Here is a 15,639-nt window from a genome sequence, read left to right as displayed (position 1 = left end):
TGGAAATGTAGCTATTCTACAAAGGTTTCATCTATATAAAACACGTACAGACTTATTGTTGTCATTGTTGCCGAATATGTCATTGTGTCAGATAGTTTGAGCCACCTAGAGATGACTTAAAGCACCCACTGCAGAGGGATTTCACAGGTATGTGCACATACCGAGCCATGTTATATAAAGGATGTGGACCCTGGAATCCTCTTCCTGCAATACACAGGCATTACTGAACCTAATCTCCCAGTCGCTGGTAGTTAAGTCTATCTGTATTAGAAAGACTTCAAAGATGGGTACAGTTTCTTATTTGTAGATTCTCGTTGCTGTCTCCTCTCCACATTGCACCCTCAGGGCATTGTGTCTTCAAGGGTGGTTAGCCTTCCTATCAGTCTGTGCCTAGAGACCTGGGCCTGGCTCGCGTAGAACTCAGCCAGCTGAGAGGCCTCATGTACTTCCTGGTTGGGTCTTCATGGGGTAGGAACTGGTCATGCTATGTTAATCCACACCTTGCTCAACAATCTTCCAGTTTTCTGCATGGGAGGCTCTGGGTTATACCTGGGGAGAAAGATACTGACAGACTGTTCCTCTGTTCCCACCTCTGCCACTCACTAGCTGTGAGACCTAAATGCATGGTTTCAACAGTAGTTTATACTAAGATTATCATATTTTTGCAAATCTAAGATCTATGAGAGCAACAACTTTCTGGCTTTTTTCTTCTTTCCTCATGTCTAGGAATGTGTCTGGAACTTACTTGTGTGTAAGTAGCACAGAATAAATGACTAGCTGGAATTGTAATCTCATGGCTGGTTCCATGTTCTAAAGGCTGGAATTATAAACTTGTGACTTATGCCATCAAATCCAGTGTATGTGGTGCTAGCAATGGAGCCCACTGGTTTCTTTCTCTCTGTGTGTATGTATGTATGTATGTATGTATGTATGTATGTATGTATGTATGTATGTGTGATGTGTGTATGGATGCCCAGGGAAGAGGGCATGGGTCCCTCTGGAACTGGAGTTTAAGGCAGTTGTGGGCCACTGGGAAACTGTCTCTAGTCCTCTGCCGGAGCTGCAAGCACTCTTGACTGCTGAGCCATCTTAGTAGCCCCTAACTTGAACGTTTTGATAAACAATCTCATCTTACTTTCCTGTTAATGACTAAATAAACATAATCTTCTTACCAGTGACACTTTTATATAAAGATGTCACATAACCCCATGGTACCCTGTAAGTAGGCATACTTTTTATGTTCTAGTTTAAACTAGTAATTAGCAGGCGGTGAGATGGCTCAGCAGGTAAGGGAATTTACTTGCCCCATCTGATGAGAGCCTGCACTGTGTTGGGACCTTCCTGGATAGCCCTGATGGGGCTTTCTATTTGGCAACTTGTGTCTTCTTGGAGGAGCATTATCCCTTATGTAGGGTAATTCCAATTAAACTCATTTATGTGTGTGTGTGTGTAGTAAGAAATACAAAATAGGTTTTCTTATGTCCTTTTCAAACATCGTTAGTGTTAGTTATCTCTCGACCACTTCCCTCTTTTGCCCTACCCTACCATCTCTCTACCCACCTAAACTTCCCTCCCCATTATTTCACGTTATACCTTGATATTGTTTGTGTTCTAATATACCCCTGTCCTGGTTAGTTTTTTTTTTTTTTTTTTTTTTTTTTTTTTTTTTTTTTTTTGCAACTTGACACTAGTTCTAGTTATCTGTGAGGAGGATTTTCAATTGAGAAAATGTTTCCGTCAGACTGGCTGGTAAGCAAATTTATAGAGCAGGGTCCAACCATCCATGGTTAGGTGGTTCTTGGTGGTATAAGAAAGCAGGCTGAGCAAATCGCAGGGATCGAGCCAGTGCGTAGCACCTGTCCATGCCTCCTTGTTGGCTTTCTGCCTCCAGGTTCTTGCCTTGAGTTCCTGTCCTGGCTTCCCTCAGTGATGGGCTGTAGCTAAGCCAAAAGAGACATCTTCCTTCTCAAGTTATAGTGTTTATCACAGAAGCAGAGACCAAAACAGGATACCTCCTGCCTTAGGGTCCCTTTTTCCTCCTCCTCACCAATGGCCCCTTCTAGTTTCCTGGATTCTGATGTTACTCCAAATTAAACACAGAAATCTAAAGATTTGATGCGAGGATCCACATTTGAGTGGGGCAAACACATATGTTTGACTTTTTGAGACTGTGTTCTTTCATTGAGTATAACATTTTCTAAGAATACATTTCCCTACAAAATTCCATCATTTTGTTTTCTTTACAGCAGAATGAAATTCCATTGTGTGGTAGCTACCACATTTTCATTATCCATTATAACGGATCTTTTAAAAAACCCTCTGTCTGTTCTCATCATGCTGTAAGGTTGGTTTCTGTTTGTGTTTGACTCACCTGCAGCATGTGCTCACCCTTCCTTCCTGAGCCTCACATTTTCTGCCCAAGTTCCCTCCCTTCCCCCTAAAGTATACCATGTAATCAACTCCCCCTTTTCTGAGGATGACTTTGTTGTGCTCATCTCCTTGAAACATTGTCTTATTAAATATAGTTGTTTTGCTCTTAGTACACCGGGTATATTATTTTTAATTTCTTATGGCTTATATTATTGCAACTGAGAAGTTATACTAACAGTTTGGTCTTTTTTGGTAATCTGTCCTTTCTCCATGGTTGATCACGGTGGTAGTAAATGTCTTTGCACAGCTTTACCGTATGTCTTTGATAATTCTCCGCCACTCAGTTTTAGGTATTATCCCTATCCCCTTCCTTGTACTCTTCTTGCCTTCCTTCTGAGATTAGAGTATGCAGTTGTCAGGCCTTCTCTCTCTCTCTCTCTCTCTTTTCTTTTTTCTTTTTTTTGTTTTTTGAGACAGGGTTTCTCTATGTAGCTTTGGAGTCTGTCCTGGTGCTTGCTCTGCAGTCCAGGCTGGCCTTGAACTCCCAAAGATCCACTTGCCTCTGCCTCCCAAGTGCTGGGATTAAAGGTGTGCACCACCACCGGCTTTTATGGAAGCATTTCTATGATGACAATGCACAAGTAATTCCAAGTAACTACATACAGTGGCAGTACCACATGGCATAGGTTGAAGCCCTAAGAAGTTCTGGTCCTGGTGCGAAGTGGCATTTTATTACTTGTCCCACTAAGGAACCTTGCACTCAGTGTGCACAGGCATCCAGTGGATGCTTCTTTCATGCAGAAGCTGCACATGCCCCAGGACAGCTGTGGAGAAATTTGTAAGCATACTCAAAACATAATGCTTGTGCATTATTTTAGGGTGATCTTTTTTTGAGGACAGTGTTGTGTTCCAATGTCACAAGGTTGGATCCTCGTGCCTTATGGGAAAATACTATTCAGGTTTCATCTACTGTACCAGGTCATTGTGACATGGTCCTCCATCATTCTGGCTAGTCATTAACTCTGATCTTTAAGGCTCTCTAGTATTTGTAATCAATAGATGCTATAATTCCAGTTCATTAGTAATTCCTTGCTTACCTAATTAATCCAAATTAGTGTGCTTTAATTTGGAGGAAAGCATGCTCCTGTCTGGTTCCTGCAGGAATACTGTCCTGAGACTCATGGCTGATTGTTCTGGGTCAGTATACTTCTGCCACAGCAGGCGGAGACCAGTCAACCCTTAAGGCCCTTCTCTTCCTTTTCCATACCCCAGACAGCATGGTTGGCCTGTGAACCGAGCCAGAGAGAATGGTGTGGAAGATGACTTGGCAGTGGACTAGGCTGTTTTAACCTTTTTCCTTTCCTCCTTTCCTTTCTGTTTTTTCGCCTTTTTAAATTAGGAATTATTAGCCGAGAAAATGCAGAAGACCTTTTGGAGAATATGACCGAGGGAGCATTTCTGGTCCGGGTCAGTGAGAAGATCTGGGGTTACACCCTATCCTACCGCCTACAGAGAGGCTTCAAGCATTTTCTTGTGGATGCCTCTGGGGACTTCTACAGCTTTCTGGGAGTGGACCCTAATCGCCATGCCACCCTCACGGACCTCATTGATTTCCACAAGGTATCCCTCTTGGAAGCGTTGGTAGAGCATGGGATTGGTAGAGATTTGGGCTGACGAGAGCCTGGTACAAGCGCAGCAGGTGCAGGCTCTAAGTCTAAAGCTGCAGGATCTCAGAACTATGGGACATTCAGGGGGAAGAGACCAGAGGTTGTTCGGGGCAGGCTCTGGGGTCCATGGTCTCTCCTCAGCCTCATGTTTAATGCTTTGTCCCCTGTGCATCTGTAACCCCACTCCCAGGCCTTTCTCAGTTGAGTACCTGTTGTCAGCATGGGGGCTGAAGCTGGCTCTCTGTCCAAGCCCTTGTCTTAGTCTCGCCTCTCTGAAGCATCGAAGGTAGCATCCATGTGGCTATAACAACTTATCTCTACCGTAGAATCACCACTTTTCTTGTCTGAACTTGCTTTTCCATTTGGGACACATGTGACCTTAACCAGGTCACTTACTGTTACTGAGAGTCCACGTCATCTGCTTTTCTTGCCATTACAACAGAGCAAAACATATTGAGAAATTTGTAAGGAAAAGAAACTCATCTTTTCAGTTTTTGGATCTGAGAAGACCAAGACGGAGGGACTGTCCCTCAAGCAGGGCTTTCTTCTACATCATATCCTGGCAGAATGTGAAAAAGCAAAGGAGGAAGAGAGAACAAGAGAATGGGCCAGGGCAAGGGGCCAAATATGAGAGATGGCTCCGTGGGTAGAGCGCTTGCTGTGTGACCATGAGACCTGACCTCAGCTCCCCAACACCCACGCGAAAGCCAGTCATGGCGGCATACACCTGTGCTCCTGTGCTAGGTTCAGAGTGAGATGGTAGAGATCGTCAGATCCAGCCATTGTAGCAAAAATGGCAAGTTCCAGGCTCAAAGGAGAGGCTCTGTCTCAAAAATTAAATTGGAGAGTAACCTCTGGCCTCCACACTTGCCTGTGTGTGCAGGCAAGACCACTCTCATATACACATATAGACATATGCATCTCCTTCTCTCTCTTTCTCCCCCACCCCCCCATGCACATCCATGTGCACAGGACCATACTCACCTTATAACATGGAACCCATTCCTGACATAGTGGCTTTGATATAATTTTGGACAGAGCCCTTTGTCCTGATTGCCTCTTCTAGCTTCTATCCCTTAACACCATTCCATTGCAATTATGTCTGGAACCCATGCTTTTGGGGAGCACATTCAAAGCATAAGATCAACCATTTGAATACACACGGTACTTATTTGAGATCTTGTGGATTTTGATAAGATTGTATCCACAACTGTATCCCATGACTGTCCATCGAGTATGGAGATCCTTTGTCCAGGACTCTGCCATTTGTCCCATCGTTGACCCACATCAGGAAAGATGCTGTCTTGCAAACAGATAGTGAGAAGCAGCCTTTATGTTAATGCAGATTTTGGCAGCTGTCATCACTGTGAGAACATTCATACCTCATCAATAAGAAGGGAAGGTCTGAGGCATTCTGGGATAAGGTTATGAGAACTCCAGGTCTAACACCTAATTGAGTTTCACAGGTGTGGAAGATGTCACAGAGATTGCTTGCACTGAAATTTTTCTGTAATAGCATCTCTTGGATTGTATATTGCTTTTAGATCCCCCCCCCCATCCACAGATGATCCCAGGCCTTGAGAGATACTGCCTCACCTGGCCTTATGAATAAAACACATAGAAAATCACCTGTTTAGCTAGAACTACTTGCAATCCCAGCACTGTGGATGCTGAGACAGGAGAATCACCAGTTCAAGGGAAGCTTGGGTTACATAGCTAGAAACAGCAAGAATAAAACCCTCAAACAACAGTAACAACAGCAGGAGCAGTAACAACACTACACCAAAAACAGAAAGAGACAGAGATAGAGACACAGAGAGACAGAGACACAGAGAGAGACAGAGAGAGGCAGAAAGTGAGAGAGAGACAGAGAGAGACAGAGAGAGAGACAGAGAGAAGCAGAGAGAGACAGAGAGAGAGACAGAGACAGAGAGAGAGACAGAGAGAGACAGAGAGAGACAGAGAGAGAGACAGAGAGACAGAAATAGAGAGAGAGACAGAGAGAGAGACAGAGAGAGAGACAGAGAGACAGAAATAGAGAGAGAGACAGAGAGAGACAGAGAAAGAGACAGAGAGAGAGACAGAGAGAGACAGAGAAAGAGACAGAGAGAGACAGAAAGAGAGAGAAAGAGACAGAGAGAGAGACAGAAAGAGAGAGACAGAGAGAGAGACAGAGAGAGACAGAAAGAGAGAGACAGAGAGAGAGAGAGACAGAAAGAGAGAGAGAGAGACAGAGAGACAGAAAAAGAGACAGAAAGAGGAACGCAAGAGAGATAGAAGTTTCCTTCATCGACACCTGGACTCAGAGCACTACTGTGGAACTAGACTTGGTCAGAGTGGATTTCTACTTGTCTTTGAAAGACCACCTAACAGTCAGCATAAGGAGAAGGAAGGGAGTGTGTGGATTCTAGTAACACTGTTCTGAGCCAAGCATGCATGCCCTCATAATCACTGTGACCCCCATGTTAATGAGTGCCTTAGCCCTCTTCATAGACCAGGAAATCAAAATCTGGGAGGTCAAGGCTCTTGGCTAAGTTCTCATGGCTGGTACCAGTTCCACTTAAGAGTTAAACCCCGGGCTGCCTTCCTCTTCCGCTGGTGCTTCCCTCTGAACCCCAGTGTTTGTTTGTTTGTTTGTTTGTTTGTTTTCCTGTTCAAAATAAGCTACTTCATCAGCTCTGGCTCCTCATCTCCACCAGTGTTTCAATCAAAGTGTCAGTGCCCAGCTCTCCGGGCAGATTCTACACAGGAAGGCCAGACCAGATGTCTCACAAGAGCTTTATTTATTTCAAATTTAAATTATGGAGATCAACAATTTTACTTTTAGCCCTGCCCTATACAGAGATATCATCTAGGCCCATATGGAGATCTGGTGGTCAGTTTTGATAAATTAATTTTTTTGTTGTTTTTGCTTTTTTTTTTTTTTTAATTTGTTTTTCTCTGTAGCTTTGGAGCCCGTCCTGGAGCTAGCTCTTGTAGAGCAGGCTGGCCTTGAACTCACAGAGATCCACCTGCCTCAGCCTCCTGAGTCCTGGGATTAAAAGCTTGTGCCACCACCACCCAGCGATATATTAAATTTTAATTACACCTCTAATTCATGGTTACATTAATATGTCAGCCTCATTCATTTCAAGCCCCCAATTCCATGTTTTGCCTTGAATTACTAGTGTGCCATGTGCTATTTGATGGGCAGTGATAGTAAAATTTATTCACATAAGAAAATACATAGCTTTATGATTTTTTTTTTTTTAAATTCGAGATAGGATTTCTCTGTATAACTAACTGGCTGTCCTGGAACTCGCTTTGTAGACCAAGTTGTCCTCAAACCCAAAGAGATCCATCTGCTTCTACCTCCTGAGTGCTGGGATTAAAGGCATGTGCCACCATGCTTGGCTAGGAGTTTTGTAACTACTAGCATGTAGCCCAGCAATTTAACCTCCAACCCCATAGTTAAGAAACTGCAGAAGGTAGGTTTTAAAGACATGGTCCCCAGAGCCAGAATGTCGAGTTTAAATCCTAACGTCATTGTTATGCGTGGCTTTGGGTTACTACTCAGGCTTTTGTGACTCAGTTTCCTCTTTAGTAGGGTGGATTCAGTGACATCCCTGTGAGATGTCAGTGAGATATCATTGTGTAGAGTGACGAAAAAATATTATAACATCATCAGTAGGTGCTATCCGTTATTAAAATGTAGTTAGAGGGGTTGGCAGTGAAGGTCAGTTATTAAAGCATTTTCTAGCATAAAGTCCTGGGTTTGATCCCCAGCACTGCAAAAACTGGTTGTGTAGGTGTGTAAGTGAGTCTGTGATCTCAGCACTCAAGAGGGAGAGAAAGGAGGATAAAATATTCAAGGTCATCATTTCCAACGTAGTGAGTTTAAGGCCAGCCTGGGACTCTCTCTGGAGAACCTGTCTCAAAATTATGTCTGGCAGATCTTTCCACGTTAGTCTATGTACCAGGACTTGTCAATGCTCCAGGGATTCCTGGTATGGGTGTAGAGTACAGCTTAATTACTTATTCTCCTCTTGTGCCCATCTCTCCACCTTCCAGTTTCATGGTCATGAGCAGTGTTTTGGAGACGTCTGTACAACGTACATGCCACTTTGTCACTGTGGATACATATGCGGGATTTTCCAGGATCAGTTCCTTGAACTGAAATTGCTGGAAAGAAAAGTATGCACGTTTTAATTACAGAAGACCTGCCAGATTGCCATATAAAAACATGACACCGATTCGTGTTCTGCAAGAGCTATATAAGACTGTTTTTCCCATCACATGGACAGTCACTGTAGCTCAGTTTTGCCCAGCTTGCATTTCTCTCGTGGCCACTGATGCTGAGGTGTCTTTCATATACTTAAAGGCTACTTCCAGTTAGTTACTTGTAAATTATCTTTTCTTATTCACAGTCCATTTTCTATTTTGAGCATTTTTCTCTTGATGTTATAATTCCCGTGTCTACCAAATTGCTCTTTAGTTACATATATTCTGCTGAGAATATTTTTAATTTAAACAGCCATGGTTTTCAATTGCATGCTCATTTTTTTCTTACAACAGCCCACTCTTGTTTCCTGGATGACTTATTCTGTTGCAAAAGATATTGTAGATCTTTTAAAGCATCTCTATGGTTTTTTTTATAAACTTGTTTCCTTTATAAACTTTCTTAGAAGTCTGTTGAACTATTGAGTTTAGCATTTTTCTGCTATGCTTGAGGTGGTCCTTAAATGCTTCAAGAATAATAAGACAGCCTTCCAACGTTTAATCTTAAGTTTATCAGTGAGTAGACAATTTCTATTTCCCAAATCTAGTGTCTTCTGGTATAGGCTTGGGGCCAACAATGAGTAGCCCTTTCAAGGGTATGGAAATGTCTGTATTTTGAGTCTCTCTAGTTTCACCAAGAATGGGGGCAAACATTAATTGGGGGCTTTGTCACCAATCTGTTCACAGATTGCATTTCTTCTCAGACAATCTGGGTTTCAACAACCATTTCAGAATTTTACTTGTTGGTGCTCTTCCTTATTTTCTCATATAGCACTGATGCATTTTTTCTTAAAAGATTTTTCCTTTTATTTCTGGGAAGTTGAGTGAGGGGAGCTAGATGCATGGCTGGCCTTAGTCTTTCTGTCTCCAGTTCACTAGCTGATTCCCCATGAATATTTATATCTCTTCTTGATCCTAATTGGATTTCCTTTCTCCTTTTTCCTTTTAGGAGGAAATCATCACTGTCTCAGGGGGAGAGTTGCTGCAGGAGCCCTGTGGACAGAGGGATAGCCCACCAGATTATCACCTGCTGTTTGAATGACGGTTTTCCTCCTCTTTGGACTTCTTTGAGTATCCTGATTTTGAACTGAGCTTAAGAGTATCCCAATCAAAGCCTCATGGTCCTCTAAAAGATCCATCATTCTTCAGATGAACAATGGTAACAGGGAGTTTCTAGAATGTGACTTACAAAATGTGACTGCATTTGTGAGACTGGCTCCATTCCAAAGCTCAAGACAGAAACCCTAAATAACGGATGCTCCCTGAGGCCTGTCTGTCATGGCTGTTCTAAGCCGAACTCTTGGACTGAATGGATCATGTTTCTTAACCCAAAGCAATCCAGTGCCGAACCTTACAATTCATATAGAGTCAACACCCAATAAGTATTTGCTGAGTGAATGCCATTCTGAAAAAACTCCCAACCCTAGTGTGCAATGGTTTCTAGCAGATTATTTTCTCTACCACTTCATAAAGTCACCGAGATCACAAGCAGGCTTGTGACTAACTTACATAGGAGACATGGATGTTGCATCTTTCCTAGTGTTCATGAGCTTGTTGATACTATCACGAGAATTACCTAAGGTTTCTAAGCTCGGCATTCAGAATAGGAGACTGACTCTGTGCTGTCTTCCTTGTTAAACCGCTTCTACCTTTTCTCATATCTCGGCTCCTGTTTTGCAATATCATGGTAATGATTGCATGCGAATATGCACAAGATCTGGGATAGATTATAAATCCAACGATGGATTTTAGGTACTTGATGAGGCCTTTTCTGTCTAGGATGCTCTCACATAAAGACTTAGCTCTGTTTTTACTTTAATTCTTCTGTCTCCTTAACCTAAAAATGTTCTTCATATCAATTGAGAGTACACTCCCAATAACTCAATAACTCTCATGGATGGTATCTAATTTGGGCATAATCATGTTGTCCCCTTACAGGCACAGGCAAGGAGATATCAGATGCAACAGCAGAACTGCAGGCTCAGAAATCCGCAAGGCTTGGGTCCTAATGCTGCACCCTGTAGAATTTATAGATACCATAATGCATGGAGCACTGGGTCTGTGTTGCAGCTAAAGGATAGATGGACTCTGGAAATACCAAGGAACTGTTGTACCTGCTTTGAGAGCTGTGTCAGGCATCTCTCATTCTCCACCGTTCTCTCCCCAATCTCTTGGTTCTTCCATTTTGCTCCTCTTTGGCGACTTGTGCCATCACCCACCTCCGTGGCTATCGCTGCAGTCAGTTTCAATGACTGATTCTGCATCTGCTCATTTGCTGTGTTCCTCAGCCTCATGTGTACATCTGTTAATGCCACACTTGGTTTTTAGGGGACCTTTTTATTTATCTTTTAAACAGTTTTTCTTTATTCTTGAGAATTTCATACATCTATACAATGAAAAAATGATATTGACTGTCTCCTGTCCCCATCCTCCCCACCGTATCACCCCACTATACTCCCGATATCGTGTATTTATGAAATATAACTCACTAAGTGCAATTAGTGCTGCCCATATGTGCATGGGTATGGCCTTTCATTGCATTGTGGAAATCTTACTAGGGCCACGTCTTCAAAGAGGAGTCTTCCCCTGCAACTGTCAACTACCAGTACTTCTTCAGTAAGGTCTAGGACCAGAAAGCGTCCTTTATAGTTTCGTCAGTTAGAATCTGGACAAGACTTACAAGTAGCATCTGGTATTCTCTTATGTCTCAAATAACACCCCTTGTCCTTTACTTGACCCCTGATTTGTTGTATACATTGGGCAGTTCTGCAAAATAACCTGTGTTCTGGTCGGGTGGTGGTGACGCACACCTTTAATCCTAGCACTTGGGAGGCAGAGGCAGGAGGATCTCTGTGAGTTCGAGACCAGCCTGGTCTATAAGAGCTAGTGCCAGGAAGGCTCCAAAGCTACACTGAGAAACCCTGTCTCAAGAAACAAGCAAACAAACAAAACTGTGTTCTGGACTTGTCTTATTGTGTCCTGCTGTTATTTTTGTATTGACTCTATTTCATATTTCTTGATTTGATTGAGATTGAGATTGAATTTTTGGGCAAGAAAGCCCAATTCATCAGTGAATTTAGAACATCTCAATCTAATTACGCCAATTGTTCTTCACCACCCTTGTGTTTGTTTTTATTGGGGGGGGGGTTAGGATCTCATGGGATGGATGCATCATGACCTAAACTCGCTATGTTGAACTCCTGATTTTCCTGTCTCCACCTCCCATGTGCTGGGATTATAAGTGTGTACCGCTATGCTTGGGTCCCTTTTTAGCCCCTCCCCCTTTTAGTGGAAAAAAGAAGCGTATAATTTATTTACTACCTGTTGCTGCAGTGAGCCTTGGGTTCATGCTCATGTTGGTCAAGCACATCTTTTTCCTTCATCCTCCTGGAGGAACTGTTCTGTGGTCTTTTAGGAGACAGTCATGCAATATGGAGTAGCTAAGTCCACTGATACCCCTGTTGCCTCTCATTCTCTGCCTCTTACCTCTCTGGGATGCTACCCCTGAGACAAGTAGGTAGTTCACCTAGGTTTTACCTTTTGGGGACCCAAGTTATGTCCCTACCATACATAAATCCATTTTTATTTTTTGTAGATTAAGTCAGGGTCTTACCAGGTAGCTTAAGAGGTTTGGAAATTATTATGTAGCTCAGGTTTGGTCCCAAATTCCTGATCTTCCTGTGGTCGTCTTTTGTGTGCTGGGACGGCACATGTGCGATGCCATAAGCATCCTCAGTCTGTTAAGTGATAACAATTTTAGGTTATTAAAGCTCCATAGCTCCCCTCCAGTCAGCCTGCACCACTGCATGAACAAGATGAAATGATGGTAGAGGGACCCTGCTTCCTGAATCCTATGGTATTGCCAAACCATAGCCAAGTTCTATCCCAATTAGGTTATTCCTATGAGCACTCAGAAGACCCGCTTTTGTTCTGATTTTACTATGTCCCAGCTACGTGAACTTGTTCAGGTCACTGAATCTCACCGACCCTCCTTGTAAGTGGGAGAATCTCACTAAACCTCCATATAACTGGGAGGGTCTCCCTGAACCTCTGTATAACTGGGATAAGGAATTTTTTTGTGTGTGTGGTCATTATTAGTTTCTCCTGGCTGATCAAGTACGTGATAAAAAGGGCATCTCTGTCCAGATGAAAGACCTTGCTATCCACAACTGCAAAGAGACAGCTTCCTGCCAGAGTAGTGCTGCGTCAGGGGATTCCATGGATGAGTTCCTCCGCACTGGAAGAAAGTTCCCGGAGCATTTTTGAAAGGAGTCCAGGATGGCTTGAAAATCTGACGTCCTGGCTGTGGTTCTTGTCGACTACTAATTAATATGTGAGAGATAACAGCTGAATTTTCCATCCCTAACCCATTTATTTCATTTTATTTGGGGCCTGCACTTTCTGCATGTCTCATATATTTTAGGTTTTACCTGGCTTTCAAATAAATTCCTTGTAAGTTGTCCTGCAAATGAAATTACTGTCTGGAAAACTGCAATTTCATCTTGAGAGTTTTATTATGCTAATAAATGTCAGAATTCTCAAATAAAGGAATGGCCTCCCCCCCTTTTTTTCCCTGAGCCTTACAAATATAATGAAAAACATTCAGTCGGTTCCAAGACTCAGCAGAAGGAAAATTTACAGTCTATAACTAGAAAGAGAAGCTGTAAAAAACAATATGCATCTTAATGGAAGATAAATTTCAGGGAATTAAAGGGCAAATTGGGGTACAGATTCTTGAAGGTTTCTGTGTGGCAGGTGTTCTTAGGGGATATTTAAGGAGTTATGAGCTAAAGAGGGGCTAGGGAGAGAGCAGATCTTTAGAAGGATATGTGGTGGTGATGACCTGGGGCCTGGGGGACCTGTAATCCTCTGTCCACTTGAACCTTCTCTTTCTTTCAAGACCCACACGCAATCTTGGGTGAGTTTCTCCATTTTCCTCTATTATTTTGGTAAACATATTGCTTGTTTTGGAGGACCGGTATGAAAACCACATAAGGTTTTGTAATGATAACAATTCTTGTTTTCATCGATGTATGTGTGCTTGAATGAGTGTGGATTCTCACAACATGCCTGTGGGAGATTATAGAAAATGAATGTGGGGAAACTGAGGCACAGAGAGGTTCGGATTTTCTCAGGTCATCTCTGGCCAGGTACGGTACATAGGTTGATTACAGCCTGGCCTGTGGGTCTCTGTAGATTTTACATCAGTGCTTCTCAAGGTAGAACATGTAGATGGCACCCCACTGAGTGTTTCTTAGAGATGCTGCATGGTTGGTGAACTGTGGACTGAATTTTGAGAAATCAGTTTTCTAAGGCAGGAATTGGGGGATGGGGATGTAGCTCAGTTTATAGAGTGCTTGTTGAGCATGCATGACATCCTGGTATTAATTCTCAGTACTGCACACATCAAACATGGTGATGCATACCTATAATCTCATCACTTGGGAGGATTAGAAGTTCAAGGCCAGTCTCAGTTATCTAGAAAATTCAAAGTCAGCATTATCTACATAGCAAGTTCAAGGCCAGTCTGGAATATATGAGACTATGTCTCCAAAAGTAAAATAAAAAAATATAAAGCAAGAGGTAGATGATTAAAACTGTAAACCAGATTTGGCCATTTGCAGGGGTTTCCTCAGGCTGTGAGGTAAGAAAGGCTTTTGTATTTTTAAATAGTTGGAAAGAATTAAAATGAACAATATTCTATGGCCTGTGAAAATTACATTAAACTCAAATTTCAATGTTCATCTCTAAGGCTTTATTGTCATATAGCCACACTCATCTGTTTATATATTATTTTTGGCCGCTTATGACCTACAAGGCTAAGATGTTTATTAACCCACCCTTTTAAGGAAAAGTTAGCTGACTCCTGCTTTAAATTATGGTGCATATATTAGAAATCATTTGGATTCCTTTTGCTGCTTCATCGAGTGCTACTCTTGGTGTTCAAGTTGGCTTTCCATAATGGTGACAAAATATCCGAGAGCGACAACATAGGAGGAAGGAAGTGCTTTGGAAAGCCTCCGGTGGGAGATGCTTGCTGCCCTGGGTTAGAATCCCAAGGTTATGCTTTGTACCAGTAGGACAAACAAGAAGCAAGAGAACAGATGAGATGAGAGTCAGAAGCAGTGTTGTTAACAAGCCAAGGTGGGGAAACTGAGCATTGAAACAGAAATCATATCTTGGGAGGAAGGCCTGTGTGAAGCCCTAGCATGCATGGGAACTGGAGCCCATGCTACCAGCTCATTCGCACCCATGTTTTTTTGTTTTTAATTTATTTAATTATTAAAGAGTTCTGCCTCCTCCCCGCCACCCCCTCCCATTTCTCTCCCCCTTCCCCAATCAAGTCCCCCTCCCTCATCAGCCCGAAGAGCAGTCAGGGTTCCCTGCCCTGTGGGAAGTCCAAGGACCTCCCACCTTCTTCCAGGTCTAGTAAGGTGAGCATCCAAACTGCCTAGGCTCCCACAAAGCCAGTACGTGCAGTAGGATCAAAACCCAGTGCCACTGTTCTTGACTTCTCAGCAGTCCTCATTGTCCGTTATGTTCAGCGAGTCCGGTTTTATCCCATGCTTTTTCAGACCCAGGCCAGCTGGCCTTGGTCGCACCCATGTTTTCCACAGGACTTCAGACTAGCCAACAGTAACACCGCAATAGTAACAACAGTAACTGAGGTAGCATGTATTTAGTGTTTACCACTTACCCCCATCCTCCACCTGTATGCAGGGGTCAGAGAAGGTGTCTTCCTCTATGGCTGTCTGCCTCGTTGTCTTGAATCAAGGTCACTCACTGAACCAGAAGTTCACCATTTTGGCTAGGTTGGCTGGCCATTGAGCACTCAGGATTCATTTCCAAGCCCCAATGGTGGGGTTACAGGCACATGCCTGATGTTTTAGGTTGGTGCTAGAAATTTAAACTCAGATCTTTATCCTTGCAAGCAAGCGCTTTCTCTCACTGAGTCATGTCCTGGGTCCTGTCATCTACTCTAGTTCAGTGGCATTAAATGCATTCCTATTGTGGCTGTGGTCACTAGTCTAGAACTGCATTCACTTAGCAACATTGAAACTCTGGATGTATCCAACAATGACCCTCTCTCTCACTCTCTCCCAGCCCTTAGCACCTTCCATTCTACTTCTTGTTTACTTGTGTCTATAGGTAGAGACATGCAGAGTTTGTAGTTTCCTGAGTTACCATAGTTCACTTAGCATCATGGCTCACTATACGTAGATATGTCAGAATGTCCTCTTGAGCTTTACAGCATCCTGTCTGATGCGTTCAGCTCCTTTTATTTACCCATTCATCTGTTGATGGTCATTTGGGCTCCTTACATATTTAGGTTATTGTGGATAAT

At 42.9% G+C, this 15,639-nt stretch overlaps 1 protein-coding gene across 2 annotated transcripts in view; it reads left to right on the top strand.

Moving 5' to 3' along the window:
• The window catches only part of Sh2d4b (SH2 domain containing 4B), a 58,103-nt gene extending 48,767 nt beyond the window's left edge, over nucleotides 1-9,336 (top strand). For both annotated transcript variants that reach the window (XM_057770553.1, XM_057770552.1), the window contains exons 7-8: nucleotides 3,770-3,990; nucleotides 9,244-9,336. In XM_057770553.1, the coding sequence (XP_057626536.1) occupies nucleotides 3,770-3,990; nucleotides 9,244-9,336 (314 nt within the window). The remainder of the gene's footprint in view (nucleotides 1-3,769; nucleotides 3,991-9,243) is intronic.
• Nucleotides 9,337-15,639: the final 6,303 nt, after the last annotated feature.

Source organism: Chionomys nivalis, chromosome 5 (assembly GCF_950005125.1).
Source record: "Chionomys nivalis chromosome 5, mChiNiv1.1, whole genome shotgun sequence".
NCBI classification, from domain to species: Eukaryota; Metazoa; Chordata; class Mammalia; order Rodentia; family Cricetidae; genus Chionomys; species Chionomys nivalis.
Note: the sequence above shows the minus strand (reverse complement) of the source record. Positions and strands in the feature narration are given on the sequence as shown.